This window comes from Typopeltis vanoorti, chromosome 10 (genome assembly GCF_054136105.1).
Source record: "Typopeltis vanoorti isolate ZY-2024b chromosome 10, IOZ_Tvanoo_1.0, whole genome shotgun sequence".
Classification (NCBI taxonomy): Eukaryota; Metazoa; Arthropoda; class Arachnida; order Uropygi; family Thelyphonidae; genus Typopeltis; species Typopeltis vanoorti.
This window is the reverse complement of record NC_143558.1, coordinates 98,833,678-98,847,922: the sequence shown is the minus strand read 5'-3', so window position 1 is coordinate 98,847,922 and position 14,245 is coordinate 98,833,678. Positions and strand designations below refer to the sequence as shown.

Here is a 14,245-nt window from a genome sequence, read left to right as displayed (position 1 = left end):
TTAGAAAGATGGCATAGTTTGGATGCTTACTACTTCTGTTATGACTGCAAATTTTTACACTTGATTTTAGAGTTTAAGATACAAATAATGGAAGCATTCCAAATATGAATATGGGACTTATAGTGCAACTCCACCAAAAAAGGCTTTATGAGACTTAACTAATAGAAGATGATGTTGTTACAGGATAAGAATGTGAAGGGTTTAGTATTTACAGGGAGGATATAGATGATAGGTTGGGGGGGGGGGGGGGGAATTACTGCTGATAATACCAGATGAGCTGCAGCCAAAGACAACAGCCAGCTGAATGGTAGTTCTCTTGAAGCAGTCTGACTGTGAGATTCAGGTCAATAAAATAAGACAATATATACAGTTGGTTGTTGGCTTCAGTTTTTTTTTTTTTTGGGGGGGGGGGGGATCCCAAGGATAATGTGAAAGAAATGCATCAACAAATTAGTACATGTGCAAATCGAGTAATCATTATGAGGGACTTTCAACTATGAAAATATAGACTGGAAGGATGAAATAAAACATGGCAGGAAGGAAATGAAATTTATAGACCTACTGAGAGATAACTGAGGCTGCAAGTGATGGAAGGGACTCAAGGATAGGAGAGTATTAGATCAGATCACAGGATCAGAAGAGGTATTGAAAACCAGGGAAGCCACACTGCCTTCAATTGAGGAAGGAGATCATGCATTTGAGAGTTTGCAAAAATGGGGAATATCCTGTAAAGAAGAGGAATATTGTCGAACTACAAGTGATTGTGACAAAATTAAGCAAAAGCTTGAAGCTGTGCCATGGTATAAAAACTGCAAGGGATAGTTAAGGGGCATCTTGAAGAAGCAATATCACATTGCATACCCAAAGTCAGAGGGGTTAATCAGGCAGGATTTAGATAGATGAGTATTATCATCAAGCAGGAGCTACAAAATGGGCAGGATGTATATAAGGAAAAAAGTGACCAGCAAGCTCATAAACTGTACAAAGGTCAAGAAGAGAGGTGATCAACATGATAAAGAAGGTAAAATCAGGTTATGAGAAGAAACTAGTCAAGCAGGCCAAAGGAAATTCCAAAGGCTTCTTTCATTACTTGGCAAGTAAGAGAAAGAATGACTATGGAAGGATAACTTTAATGGGAGCTGATAGTACTGAGGTGACAAAAGCAAATAAAATAGTTCAGTTACTGACTACTTTACAAGGGTATATCAACTAAGTGAAGTTACTTCTCTGACAGGGACTGATACAGGAATAGAGGTGGATGAATTGAAGGTTCTCCTTTGGATATTACAGAATCTCCATATAATTATTACAATGGGATATCAGCTCGTATTTCACAAGAATGTGCACGGGAACTTGCAATCTCTTTAAGTCTCAGTTATAGCAGAGTCCCATGGGAGTGGAAAGAAGGTAAAATGATTTCTATGTATAAGACAGATACTAAAGCTGCAGTAGCAAATTACAGACCAATCAGTATTATTTCATTCATGGTGGTAAAAGTACTGAAAAAAAAATTGGTCAAAAAGAGAATTGAAGAATGGGTGGATAAAAACATGATATTCTATGAGGGACAACATGACTTTGTGAAAGTTGTTATGCCTTAGTAATTTACTAACTTTTTTTTTATAACAGAATGGCAGCTGAGTTGGATGAAGGGAATGGCTACACAATGATTCTGATGGATTTTGTCAATGCATTTCACAGAATACTACATGGAATTATGCAAATTAACAAATGGGATATAGATATGACACTGGTTATATGGATAAGAGGGTGGCTAATGAACATATACCAAAAAATGGTATATGGAGGAGCACAATCCAGAAAAAAGCAAGTGATAAGTAGTGTGCAGCAAGGTTTTGTGCTAGGAAATAATGTTTACTTTGTACATAAATGCTATAAGAAATAATCGCAAAGGAAATATTCAAATGTTTGATGACAATGCAGATTTTGCTAAAATAATAGTTAAAATGATTTCGGGATCTTGCAGGATGAATTAAATAGGATGTCAATATGGGCAATAACGGGTGTCAGTTTGATGTGGAAACAGGTGAAGTCATGCATTTTACAATAAACAGATTACAAGCTGTGTACCACATTGATAGAACTATACTCCTAGAAATAGATAAGCTAGGGATCAGGGTGGTAGTAGTAGTAGAAGATTGAGAGTTGAAGTTTAGAGAGCATATTGCATAAGGTTCCCAAGACAGATCATAGGATTATTAGTTATTAAAGAACACATTAACAAGAATAAATAAGGGAGTTATTTCCCTTTATAGAGGCTTGATACATCCACACTGGATTACTGTGCTCAATTCTGGTTACATGGATTTCTTGGGAATGAGGAAGTAGTAGAAAGGATCCAGAGGTGAGTGACTAACATGGTAATCTGAGGAAAGCTCCCGATGAGGACAGATTGAGGGTTTAGGTTGCACAAGATGGTTAGTAGGCAGAAAAGAGGAGATATGATAGAAACATATTAAGTTACTTAAAGAGTTTTTATAGGAATGATACAGGGAAATGCTCTATCACTTTGCTAGAGGGTATCCTTAGAAATTGAGTAAGAGTGTAGTTAATAGAAGTGTCAAGACTACATATTTTGCTTGGAGAGTGGTGAATGAATGGAATGGGTTACCAGAGTCAGTTTTGAGTGCTTTGTCTGTTAATGGGTTCAAGGAGAAAGGAGAGGTATAACAGTTACTATGCAGTTAGTTAGAATCTCCTGTGATGAGTCTTCAGAAGTGCCCATATAATAATATCATAAATAGTTACTGATGGAGCCAAGGAAGGAAGGAGGGTATCTCTCTTTACACAGAATCATTACAAAATAATGTGATTATTAATATGGAGTTATAAAAATTAATTGTTGAATTTTAGTTACCTATAGACAGGTTTTTGAATTATATATGGATTAAAAATTTTAAACTAATCTCACCTGTGAAAATCTGAATACATTAAGAAAACAAGAAAGGATAAAAACTTTTATCAGGTATTTCTCAATTGTCTCTCCTCCAATATATCAACACTATCTAATATCAAAGTCTAGAACAACCAGATGACTTGTATTGTCCTACTCTAAATACTGTGCTCATTTGGAGTAGGGCAGTATTTAGTTTCCTTGCAAAATGGTCTACAAAAGCAAAGTGAACAAATGTAATTTCTCATCCTTCTCTCTGTAATTATATATATATATATATATATATATATATATATATATATATATATATATATATATATATATATATATATATTCGTTCATGGGAGTATGGGGAAAGAAAAGTCACAAACCAGTTACGAAATGTTTGTTATGCAATGAAAATAAATAAACGAGTATTATTATTATTATTATTATTTCGGGCGACTCCAGGGAGTCCTTAGACTCATCGAGGGAGGCCCTAAACATCATGTCCACAAGGAGATATGATAGAAACATATAAGTTACTTAAAGTTTTTATAGGAATGATACAGGGAATGTAATAAACTGACATTTATGTAACATAAACATCCGGAAACGGGTATCGTTTAAGACTTAAAACAATGCTAAATAATCTAATACTACGAAGCTTTCTAAATTTAACAGAAACATGTCAAAATGAAATAATACAGGTTGTAAATTTTCAAAATGTAAATTTTAGTAACACATATCATACTTATGCAATCCTGACATGAAAAAACAACTCAGTTTTTAACTAATTATACCTGGACCCCATTCCGTACTTTTATCTTTAGTTTCAGTATCCTGCTTAGTTTCCATACATTCGTCTGCCATATTGTTCTCTTTATTTTGGAATTACACCTAGCGACACATCAAACCAAATAAATATGACATATGAGTATTCTTAACAAGTTGTTTGAATTAAATTTTACAAATTGATTATTTACTTTAAAAAGTGCAGTTAAAAAACGAAATTTCAGATTTTTAACTACATGTTTTATTAATTTTATATAGAAATATAAATTCTTTATTTATTTAATATTCTTGTCTGCAATAGTCGACGAAAAAATAAAAATAAAAACTATCATACAACCCATCCTTTCAGACAATAATATACATGTAAGGCTGAGCAACAACGAGATGATGATAGTTATCTGATATATTCGCCCCTCATGCCATTTAAAATGGTATCATAAAAACGACAATAATAATAATAATAATAATAATAATAAAAGCTCAAGTCTAGTCGCCGACTACAGGAACTTTTTCTAAATCTGTTTTTGATCGGTTACCGAATTAGTCTATCACTGACACGGGCAAGCGGGTTTTTTCTCCCAGAAACTCGGGTTTTATGTCCCGTATATTCAAAAAATATACCGAACTCACATTATTTCAGAGAGTAACATGCCCTTTCGGGGATATATACAAAGAGATGGTAGTACTTGTTTGCAAGCCTCTTCATCGGTTGCCGTCTATAATTAGTGATAGACATGAGCCAGTTACCTCTGATTAGCTGTGGTGGAGATTAAACTGCCCACTCAGTCTCCAAAAGCTATATGGGGTATAAAGGCAACCTTACTCCCTATAAGCGAATAAAAGGCACTACCTTGTATATTTTGGGCCAGCTATTCTATGATTGGATAATGAAAAACCTAGTGTCTCACCAGTCTTCAAATTTTATTTAGGATATATCATCTCACCTACTCCGTTTGAAGAATAAAAGGGGACAGCAGATATCTCTTGTAATTTATTTTTATTGCAACTGTGGTGGTTTTTCCTTTTCAGTCATTTCTGACCCTAAGTGAGTTTGTAGTATAAAATCTTGCATAGGCAGAATTTTTAGATTAGATTCTTTCTATACCGATTTTAATTAGGAATTCAAATTAAATTAACATACTTGTAATTTTTGTTAATATTTAACTATTGATTTGCTGTACAACAACAAGAGACAAAGAAAAAAAAATTTTAATGAATTGAAACAATAGATTGTTAAAATAAAGAAATATCCCAGATGGGATTAACAATAAGACCTAAGACCATCACTTCCACACGATGGTCAAGAATGTATGTGGGTTTCCTGCCTTAATGCAGCAACCTAAAAGGTAGGGGGGAAAGACCCCTATGAATACCCAGAGGAATAAAATAGTGGCAAGACCCAAGGACGATTGACCAACATAAAAGGAGGAGACATCAAGAAAGCAAACACAGACATGGAGAGGAGTTTTTTCGAGGAAGGTTGGTCGTCATGAAGAGGGTTCATTATCGAGAAGGTCAGCCATAGTTAGCTATAAGACCGCTTAGAAGAAGAGGTCGTTTCGATGGTCTTCGCTGGATAAGTTCGATTTCGCCCAGTTTATGTTCCAGCTCCCGATTCGAGTATGTCCTGCCGATTCTAGGTAAAGGGACCCAGTTCCAGCCAACAGATGCCCAAAGATGCTAGATGGGTCGTTTATGCAATTTAGAAAGTAAGTTCCGACTTTCCAGCCGCCAAGGTTCCTGACGATCTCCGCCTGTGGAAGTGCCCTCGTCGATATCGGAAACTGGTGCCCGTGTGTACGCAATATCGGAAGGAAGAAGATGATAATGCCTCCATAGCACAATTGGAAGAACGACGGTATGTTGCGCCCTTCAATTAGAAAAGGCTTAAGTTCGATTCCAGTCATGATAGGAGGAATCTTTATGTGGACTTTTTCAATTGAAGGTGAGTTAGCTGATCTCATACGGAGGTAGCAGGATTTTTCTCCCAGAAACTCGGGTTTTTCATCCTACATACAGACAAATCAGCCCATCAGAACACACACACAATTTACAGACAAAAAATACTAGCTGTGGTGGAAGCTGTGAGCGGTAGATGGCGTTGGTGTAGATGCTTGTTAGTTCGGTATAGTAGTGGAGATGGGAAGTTGTACAGTAGGTGTCCTCCCGTGATGAGTCTTCAGACTCCTTGGAGGTGTCGCAAATAATAATAATAATAATGATCTCAAGGATCTACTGCTGTGGACTAGCTCACTATATACTAAGTAAGGTCTAATATATGTAATTTAACTAAAGGCAGAGATTACTCTAGCTGTTTTTTTTTTTGTTTGTTGTTTTGTTAGCATTACTTCAGGACTGAAAGCAATTAGCTAACCATAGAGATTAACTTACTTGGTTATGTGAGATAAGATAGAGTTGTTATAAGGTAAAAGTCAATGTGCATAAAGTTATTTATTGTCCAAACTTGCCTGTGGTATAGTATGTGTAGATCTCTTATTTTTGTATGACTTAAGTGTAGGCACAAATATTACCTTAGTCCAGGGAGCAGGGAATATTTTTACCTATTACTCCAAAATATATTTATTTAAGCCGATGTTAACCCCTTGAATTGAAAGGAAGAAAATCATAGATTATTTAAATTCAAAAGGTTTATTTAATCTATTTATATGGAAAATACAATTATAAATATAAAAAGTATAAAATAAATGCGATAAAATAAATTAATATCCTCATTATGAAACAAAAGGATTTCATTGAAAACTTTTTCACTTCAGGTTTGGAGAAATATGTTGTTTCATTTTTGATACAATAACATCAAAATTAGGATATTTTGATGTAGAGCAATTTGGATACTGTCTCCGGGGTCCAATAGATTTCTCTTCTTTGTTTTCCTGTTCATTAGAGTGGAAAATCCTTGTTCATAAAGGTAGGTTGTTGCAAAAGGCAGCAACTTTTTGACTGCCTCCTCATGTGCAATTTTGAAAGCCTTTGCAGCTATTGACATCCAAAAATATGACAGATCTGCTTTGTTTTCAAATTCAATACCTGCTTCATTATTGGATCGAAGTTCAAGAAGTGCCTCTGTCAACCCTTGAGGCTCTTCTGGTACATCAGCTATTTCGCTAAAGGGATCTGCAACCCAACTGACAGTATGTGAATCAAGATCTGGAAAGTAATCAGAGAACCACTCTTTGAGTTTGGTAAGATACCTTATAACTGTGTCCTTGATGTCATCAAAAGTAATATTTTCACAATATTCCAAAAACAAAGCTAACTTTGAAAAGGCAGCTATCTTGTTTTGTTCCATCTTCTGTCTCCAATATAAAAGCTTTGATCCAAACTCTAAAATCTTTTCTCTGGCTGAAATTATATTGATGTTTTTTCCTTGCAATTCTTTGGACAATGCATTCACATATGCGAGCAAGGCACGAGGAGTTTGTAAACTTATCTGCGAGAATATGCTTTTGATCAGCCGTAAAAATTTCAAGTTCAGATTTGGGCGCCCACACTCGGTTCAGAACATTTCCACGTGAGAGCCACCTCACTTCTGTATGATAAAGTAGGTCTGTATATTCAGCTTCACTATCTTTACATAATTCACGAAATAGTCGCGTGTTTAGTGCATGTCCTTTGATAACATCATGCATGACGGCTTCCAGTGCAGGTTCCAAATGTTTCACAAGCAGTGCCTGGCGATGGATCATATAGTGGTTTACTTCAATTTTTGGATTATTCTCTTTCGCCAATCAATCTCAGGTCGTATATACGGAAAGCTTCATCTGTACAGACTGTGCTAGCTCCATAATACCAGCTATAATTTAACATGATGCCGTCTTCTGAAGTATTGACACAAGCTGTCAATATTGCATTTATTACACATAATTCTGTCAGTAAATTTCACAATATTCCTTTGAAGTGTTGTATTCTTCAAACAGATTAGGTAGTGTTCCTTTAATCTGGACTCCAAGCAGTTTCATTATTCAAGTGAACTAAGGCTAAAATATATGTAGCCTTTTCATAAGAGAGAGACTATGCTTGACAGTTTCAAACTAATGGTCCTAAACCCAACACTCGAATATAAGTAAATGAACAATTTGTAATGGCTTTACTTCCCAAATAGTAGAATTTTTCTACTTTAATCCCTAACGAGTTTTCAATACAACAAACGTGATTACTTTGCATCCTTCTAGCTCTCAGTGAGCAAGCCAAATCATCAATGACTGCAAGCTGGGAATGTCGTCCACGTTATTTTTTGTAATTGTGTTAGTATTACAGGTATTTTTCAGATGTGTGGAAAACCCTTTTGATTTTTTGAAACTCTAGGAGAAACACAGCAGTTTTTGAGAGTTCCATAGTTTCAGTTGCTAGTATTTTCTCTATGAAAAATTCTAGTCAAAATGATAAGCACAGATCATATATTTCTTCCCTCCGGCTACTTGCTTCAGGGATGGAAAGACCAATTACACAGAACTTCACAAATGCCTAACAAAAAGCTGAAATACATTGTTCTTACCTCGAAAGAGAGAGAGAGAGAGAAAAGAAATTTCGTTACTATTTGTTATTTCCACATTTAGTGAATTTTTCCGATTAAATATTTTCATCCATCTCTTGGAAATTGTGTTTTCATTTGGCAAGTAAAATAATTCACTCGTTTATTATTATTATTATTATTATTATTATTATTATTATTATTATTATTATTATTATTATTATTTCTGATACCTCCAAGGAGTCCGAAGACTCATCGCGGGAGGATACCGACAACTGTCTGAACCACTACACCGAACTTCTACTACGAATCATCTCCATCAACCGCCCACCTCCACCACCACAACAACTAGTATTTCATTGTCTGTAAATCGCGTGTGTTCTGAAGGGCCGATTTGTCTGTATGCGGGATGAAAAACCCGAGTTTCCGGGAGAAAAAAACCCTGCTACATCCGTATGAGATAGGCCAACTCACCTTCGATTGAAATCGTCCATATAAATATTACTCCCTTAGCATCGAAAATCGTACGTAGGCCTATTCCAATCGAAGGGCGCAATGTACCGTCGTTCTTCCAATTGCGCTACGGAAGCGCTTGTATAAATCGTTTTGATTGATTTATACAAGTTAGGATTCAGGGACGAATTAGCAATAGTTGTTTGTGAGTTTTTCGTCCATAGTGAGCTTCGAACAGACTCTTAAACCAACATAACAAAGTACAAGTTTAGCTCTGATTTACTTTTTGAAACTGCGGATGCAAGATTCCAGTATTTTCTGACAAAGCTTTCATGCAATGTTTATCGGTGAATTAGCATATAGAAAATTGCTGTGCTATATTGTAACCATAAAAGACCTATTATATTGTTGCGTGAAATAATGTGCTTCATATTTGAGTCTTCTAATCTCCACAGTAATTATATGAATTTACAAAGTTGTAATATTCAAAATATCTCCGTATCTGTCATTATCAAAGAATTACTCAAGAAATGTCACAAGGTTCACACTCCCCACACTTGTAGTAGAAGTCCATTTTAATTTGAATCATTGGTTCAAATGTATGGATTTCTTTTAATATCGCACGGATAGGCGATTCCACTTAACCCTAACTTTTGAAGCATAAGAAGGAAATCTGACACAAACGTTACTCAACAGGGATAGATAGCCTAAGACTGTTACTAATATAAGCTGCATCTCGTGAAGAGAGTAAGGAAGACAAATGCCGCCTTTTTCAGAATTCCTGACCCTACTTCAACGTACTTTTTATATAAAATAGGTTGGGGTCTACGGTCGAATTTCTTCGGTTTATGTGACAGATAATCCGAGTGCGCGGGAGTAAAAACTTGTTTACCAGTGGTACAGACGACTACCTCGTGAACTGGTTAGCATTATAAATGCAAAAGCGACATCCACGTGTCTTTGTAGGAAATATATAGGGTTTTGATTAAATATTTAAATTCCATTCCAATGCTTTCTAACTAAAGAAAGGAAGAATCGGCTTACGCTTTTATGCTCCAAAGCATGTAAGAGGGATTGATTTGAACTGTCCAAATTTAGAAGACTGAATAACAAACAAAATGTACCCATATCCAATCAGACTAGCTGGCCTGATCTATTCGTGATATTAAACGGCACTTGGCGAAGAGAGCATGGCAGACAATCTGTTGCCAACTCGTGGTTCCTGGCCCTTAGAGTATTATCGGAAAACAATGTAGGTTCCATAGCAGATTTTTATTTTGTTGAGTATATATGATGAAAATCCCACGTTACTTTGAGTAAAAATACTTCCCATGTAAATATCGACAAACGTGAAAGAAAGGTCAAGGACAAAAAGTTATAATATGTTTTTCTAGTTGGCTAAGAAAATTTGGGACGGTCTTTCTCAAAATGGCTAAGTTCTATCAATGCAAATGGGTTTTCCATTGGGGCTCCACAAAGCACTAATGTTTTTAATGCCTCTATAAATTATTTATCAGTATATAGACCTGAGAAGCCCTATAGAAAGGTCATTACCATCAATACCACTAAGATTCTTGAGGAATACCTATCATTAGTACGATTATAGACAGTGATTACCAGATTTTGTTAGCCTTTCTTTTGACTTTTTCCGAATAAGTCAAACTTTGTCAAGGCAAGCAATTTCTTTTCCTGAAAAATGGTCACTTCCAAAATCCCAAACAATCGATTCTTATAGCCCATATTATTTCAATCAATAGTATAGTTAGTCAATAGTACAGGGTGATTGACCTTGAGGCACATGTCTTACTTCTTTACCATATTCTGTTTATATTAATTGATAATATCGTGCTGACTATCTCTGATTGGCTAAGGATGGGGATTGATTGCCATTTAGTCTTCAAAAGTTAAATTCAGCAAAATTGGCATCATTACTCCCTTTCGAGTATAAAAATGTTAGGATATATTTATTTATATATATAAATATGTCATAATTGGATCTGAAATGAGGTTTCAAAATCATTGAAGTGTGTTTTTTTTATTTTGATGAGAGTTGATCTTTTAATTTTTATTCTCATTACATTCGTATTAATTGTACTGTGTTGCTTCCATTCCTTAAGTCTTACTGTTCTACATTTATAATTTTATTATTCGACTTTGAAAACATGATTTGAAATTATTGCCATTAATTCATTTTCCTCAAATCAATTGATCTGAGTACATTGGGCTATTTTGATATTTTGATATTGGTCTACGTTTCCATATTTTAATCAAGATGGGGTTTTTCTACAATTTATCATAAAACAGTACTCCTAAAATAATCTCCTAATGCCCTTTATTCCATTGTAAGTTGCAGTTAAGGCTAATTAGTATTAGCCTTAACTAATTTTTCGAAAAGGATGGGAAGATCAATCTTCAGCAATAGTCAATCAAAAATTGACTATTGCTGAAGATTGGTTATGTCTGAAATAATATGGGTTCTACTGTTCGATTTTCTTCAGTTTCTGGGGGAAAAACTAGTTTCGAGGTAAAAACTGCTTTCCCTTGCTAGAGATCGGCTAACTCAGGAACCGGCTGAAGAAAGACTTTAAAAAGTTCCTCTAGTGGGCAACTAGAATTGAACAAAGGTATTTCTACAGTTGGCCTTCCTTCCATTGAGCTATAAAGGCTCCAGCATACAATAAATTTAATAATATAATTAAATGGAAACGTTAATTCCTGATTATCGTTTTAAATATTTTTAAAACTGCTTTTTTCCAAAAGGGATTAAGCGAAGCCGTTAAGCCCTAAATTATATTGAGCCTAATTGATTGAATGCCTCCCCCATTAGTCCTCAGACACTCCTTGCCAAAGCTATCAATCATCTCTATAGAGCAAAGTAGTGCTACTATTTGTGGTCCCTAACTGTAAAAAATATATATACTTGATTATATAGTATAATAGTAGAATGCGATTTTCGGGTTTGTGGAGTTAAACGCTAAGTTTCTAAATGAAAAAACCCTCTTTGCCTGTGCCAAAGAAAAATTATCTGCGAAATCTCCAAAAAGGGCCTAGAGCAATTTCTTCTAGTCAGTAACTAGAATCAAGTTATAATTGTCATTCTTGTGTGAGTCTAGTGATATGGAAACAAACGTCATTTCCACAGATCATGCTGTTTTATTTTAATTTAATCTGTTAAAGTACTGTTCTTTTTCTTTATTTAAACTATAAGGTAAACTTTTTTCATTATATTTATATTATCAGGATATGGATATAATAATCCATATACCGATAATATGAATATATGGATAATATGTTGCTCCAAATCTCTAAGATTGCATCTTCATTTTCTTTCCTGAGAATGTCTTATTACATTGTGTTCAACCAATCATAAGCAATAAACAATTTTACGGTGTAAATTACTGTCTAACAAAAAAGAAGACCAAACTAACAATACTGTATATGGTTTAATTGGACATAAGAATATTGACACAGTGATTTACACTGTAAAAATTTTTATCGCTTACGATTGTTTGAACACAATGTAATAAGACATTCTCAGGAAAGAAAATGAATTTGAAAAAAATCTGATTCCCGGAAGAACAATTGTACGTGAATTTTTCATTATTGAAAAAGTCACGTACAATTTTTTTTCCGGGAATCAGATTTTTTTACTCCGAAACTTAAGAAAAACGACTTAGAACTAACAATATCTTAGCAAATAATGTAAATTCTTAATGTTAGGGCTAAGTGAAGGTTGCATTTGTCTGTCCATACTCTCCTATGGGAATGTCAATAAACACAACGATAATTTGCTGTCAGCTTTCAGTTTTGGCTAAAATAGTGAGGCTGGTTGCCATTTTTCTAAAAAAACTTAATTATAGAGGAACGTTTTTTTTTTTTTTCAGCTGTGGGGTCGGACAGGCATTTGCGGAATTTTGCCTGAATATTTCTTTCATATATATATATATACAGTATATATATATCCGACACACACCAGATATCATACTTATTCTTGAATTCATTCACACTGCTTGCACTTAAAACATCCAGTGAAACCCATTCTAATCACAAACTGCCCTATGAGAGAAAAATCTAGCCTCATCCCCTTCTTACCGATATTCATTCTCAGCTTCCAAGGATGTCCTCTTATACTTTCCCCAACCTCCATAAATTGAAAAATTCCATCAACTGAGATTCTGTATGATCCTTTCAGAAGTTTGTACGTCACAATCACATCATCCCCCCCCTTCTCCTGTTTGCTAGTGTCAGCACTCTGCAGACTACAAATTCTCAATCTGTCTTCATAATCAGTATTCCTAAATCCTGGAATACTCATTTTTAACATTCTGCTTTGCACTCGCTCCACTTTATCAGAATCACAGCAGAAAACAGGAGACCATACATACACAGACAGTCCAAGTGAAGTTTTATCAAGGCTTTGTAAAGAGGCAAAATGACATCCTTATCTTTACATGTTAAGGTTCGTTTCAGCATTGCAATTATATTTTGAGTTGTATTTGTAATCTTTGCAACATGGCCCCTGAAATTCAACTTGCTATCTACTAACACCCCAATATCTCTAGCCTGCTCAGTTTCTTCTAGAATAATTCCTGCCAATATAATACAACACTGGATATATAATCATGCCAAACATTACATTTATTACATCCATTTTCCCATGCCCACAATTCCAGTATATTGAAATCATTCTGCAAGTTCTGCATATCCGCAGTATGCCTAATTTTGCATCATCAGCAAATAGTTGCATGTCTTCTGACAAATCTTTTCCAATATCATTAATGTTCAGATTGAATAAAAGTGAACCAATCACTGATCCTTTATGCTACCCCAGTGGCGACTTTAAATATTGGACTCACATCTCCCGAATGCATTGGTGTGTTGGGACCGGCTCGCGCGAGCCGGCTGTTAAAATTTTTTAATTTAGCGAGTCGTTATTAATGTTTTAAGTCGGGCGAGCCAGTTATTAAAATTCTTTATGAAAGGATAAATGATGAATGATAGTATATGCTTTTTCTCGTAAATATTTTGAAATTGTATAATAAACACTCAGCAGCTAACGCCTTTTTATTCCCGTATACGGGAGTAGGCGAGGCCATTTGGCCCTATCTAACTTTTGGAGACTGAGTGGGCAGTTCAATCTCCACTGTTACCCAATCAGAGACAGATGGCCCAAGGCTATCACTAATTAAGCGGTACGCAGTGAAGAGAGACGGCTCAAATGTGCCGCCATCTCGTGGTCCCTAACGCTAACACAATATATTTAATGTCTGAAATAATGTGGGTTCTACGGTCGATTTACTTGAGTTTACAGGACGAAAAACCTGCTTGCCCGTGCCAGAGATCGACTAACTCGGGAACCGGTCGAAAAAAGGCTTAGAAAAATTTCCTCTAGTCGCCGACTAGACTCGAAACCAAGTCTTCCATCGTGCGGCCAAGCGCGGCGGTTTGCAAACGCCACATCCGCTGAGCTACACAGGCTCTATAAAAATATCTGTCAGGAGACTCATAATAAACACTTACATATATTATTATTATTAGCATCAAAAATAAATGCATAAAGGAGAATTCACAAAATTCTGTTTGTGTTTTGTGATCAAATGATCAGAGACGGCTAC

At 35.3% G+C, this 14,245-nt stretch overlaps 2 protein-coding genes across 3 annotated transcripts in view; both read right to left on the bottom strand.

Moving 5' to 3' along the window:
• LOC150102626 (ubiquitin thioesterase OTUB1) overlaps positions 1–3,798 on the bottom strand; it is a 120,971-nt gene extending 117,173 nt beyond the window's left edge. The window contains exon 1 of one of the 2 annotated variants that reach the window (XM_090399018.1): positions 3,697–3,798. In XM_090399018.1, the coding sequence (XP_090255144.1) occupies positions 3,697–3,766 (70 nt within the window). In that variant the 5' untranslated portion in view covers positions 3,767–3,798. The remainder of the gene's footprint in view (positions 1–3,696) is intronic. The other variant, XM_090399019.1, reaches the window with a different exon arrangement.
• A 2,684-nt stretch (positions 3,799–6,482) lies between these two features.
• Positions 6,483–6,995, bottom strand: LOC150102625 (protein ZBED8-like). Its single transcript, XM_090398715.1, has one exon. It carries the CDS (start codon positions 6,993–6,995, stop codon positions 6,483–6,485), a length of 513 nt encoding a protein of 170 aa, XP_090254841.1.
• Between the last annotated feature and the right edge of the window lie 7,250 nt (positions 6,996–14,245).

What these genes read in the sequence shown, in the direction of transcription:
- LOC150102625 (XM_090398715.1), bottom strand. Translation starts at nt 6,995, where the DNA reads ATGGAACAAAACAAGATAGCTGCCTTTTCAAAGTTAGCTTTGTTTTTG.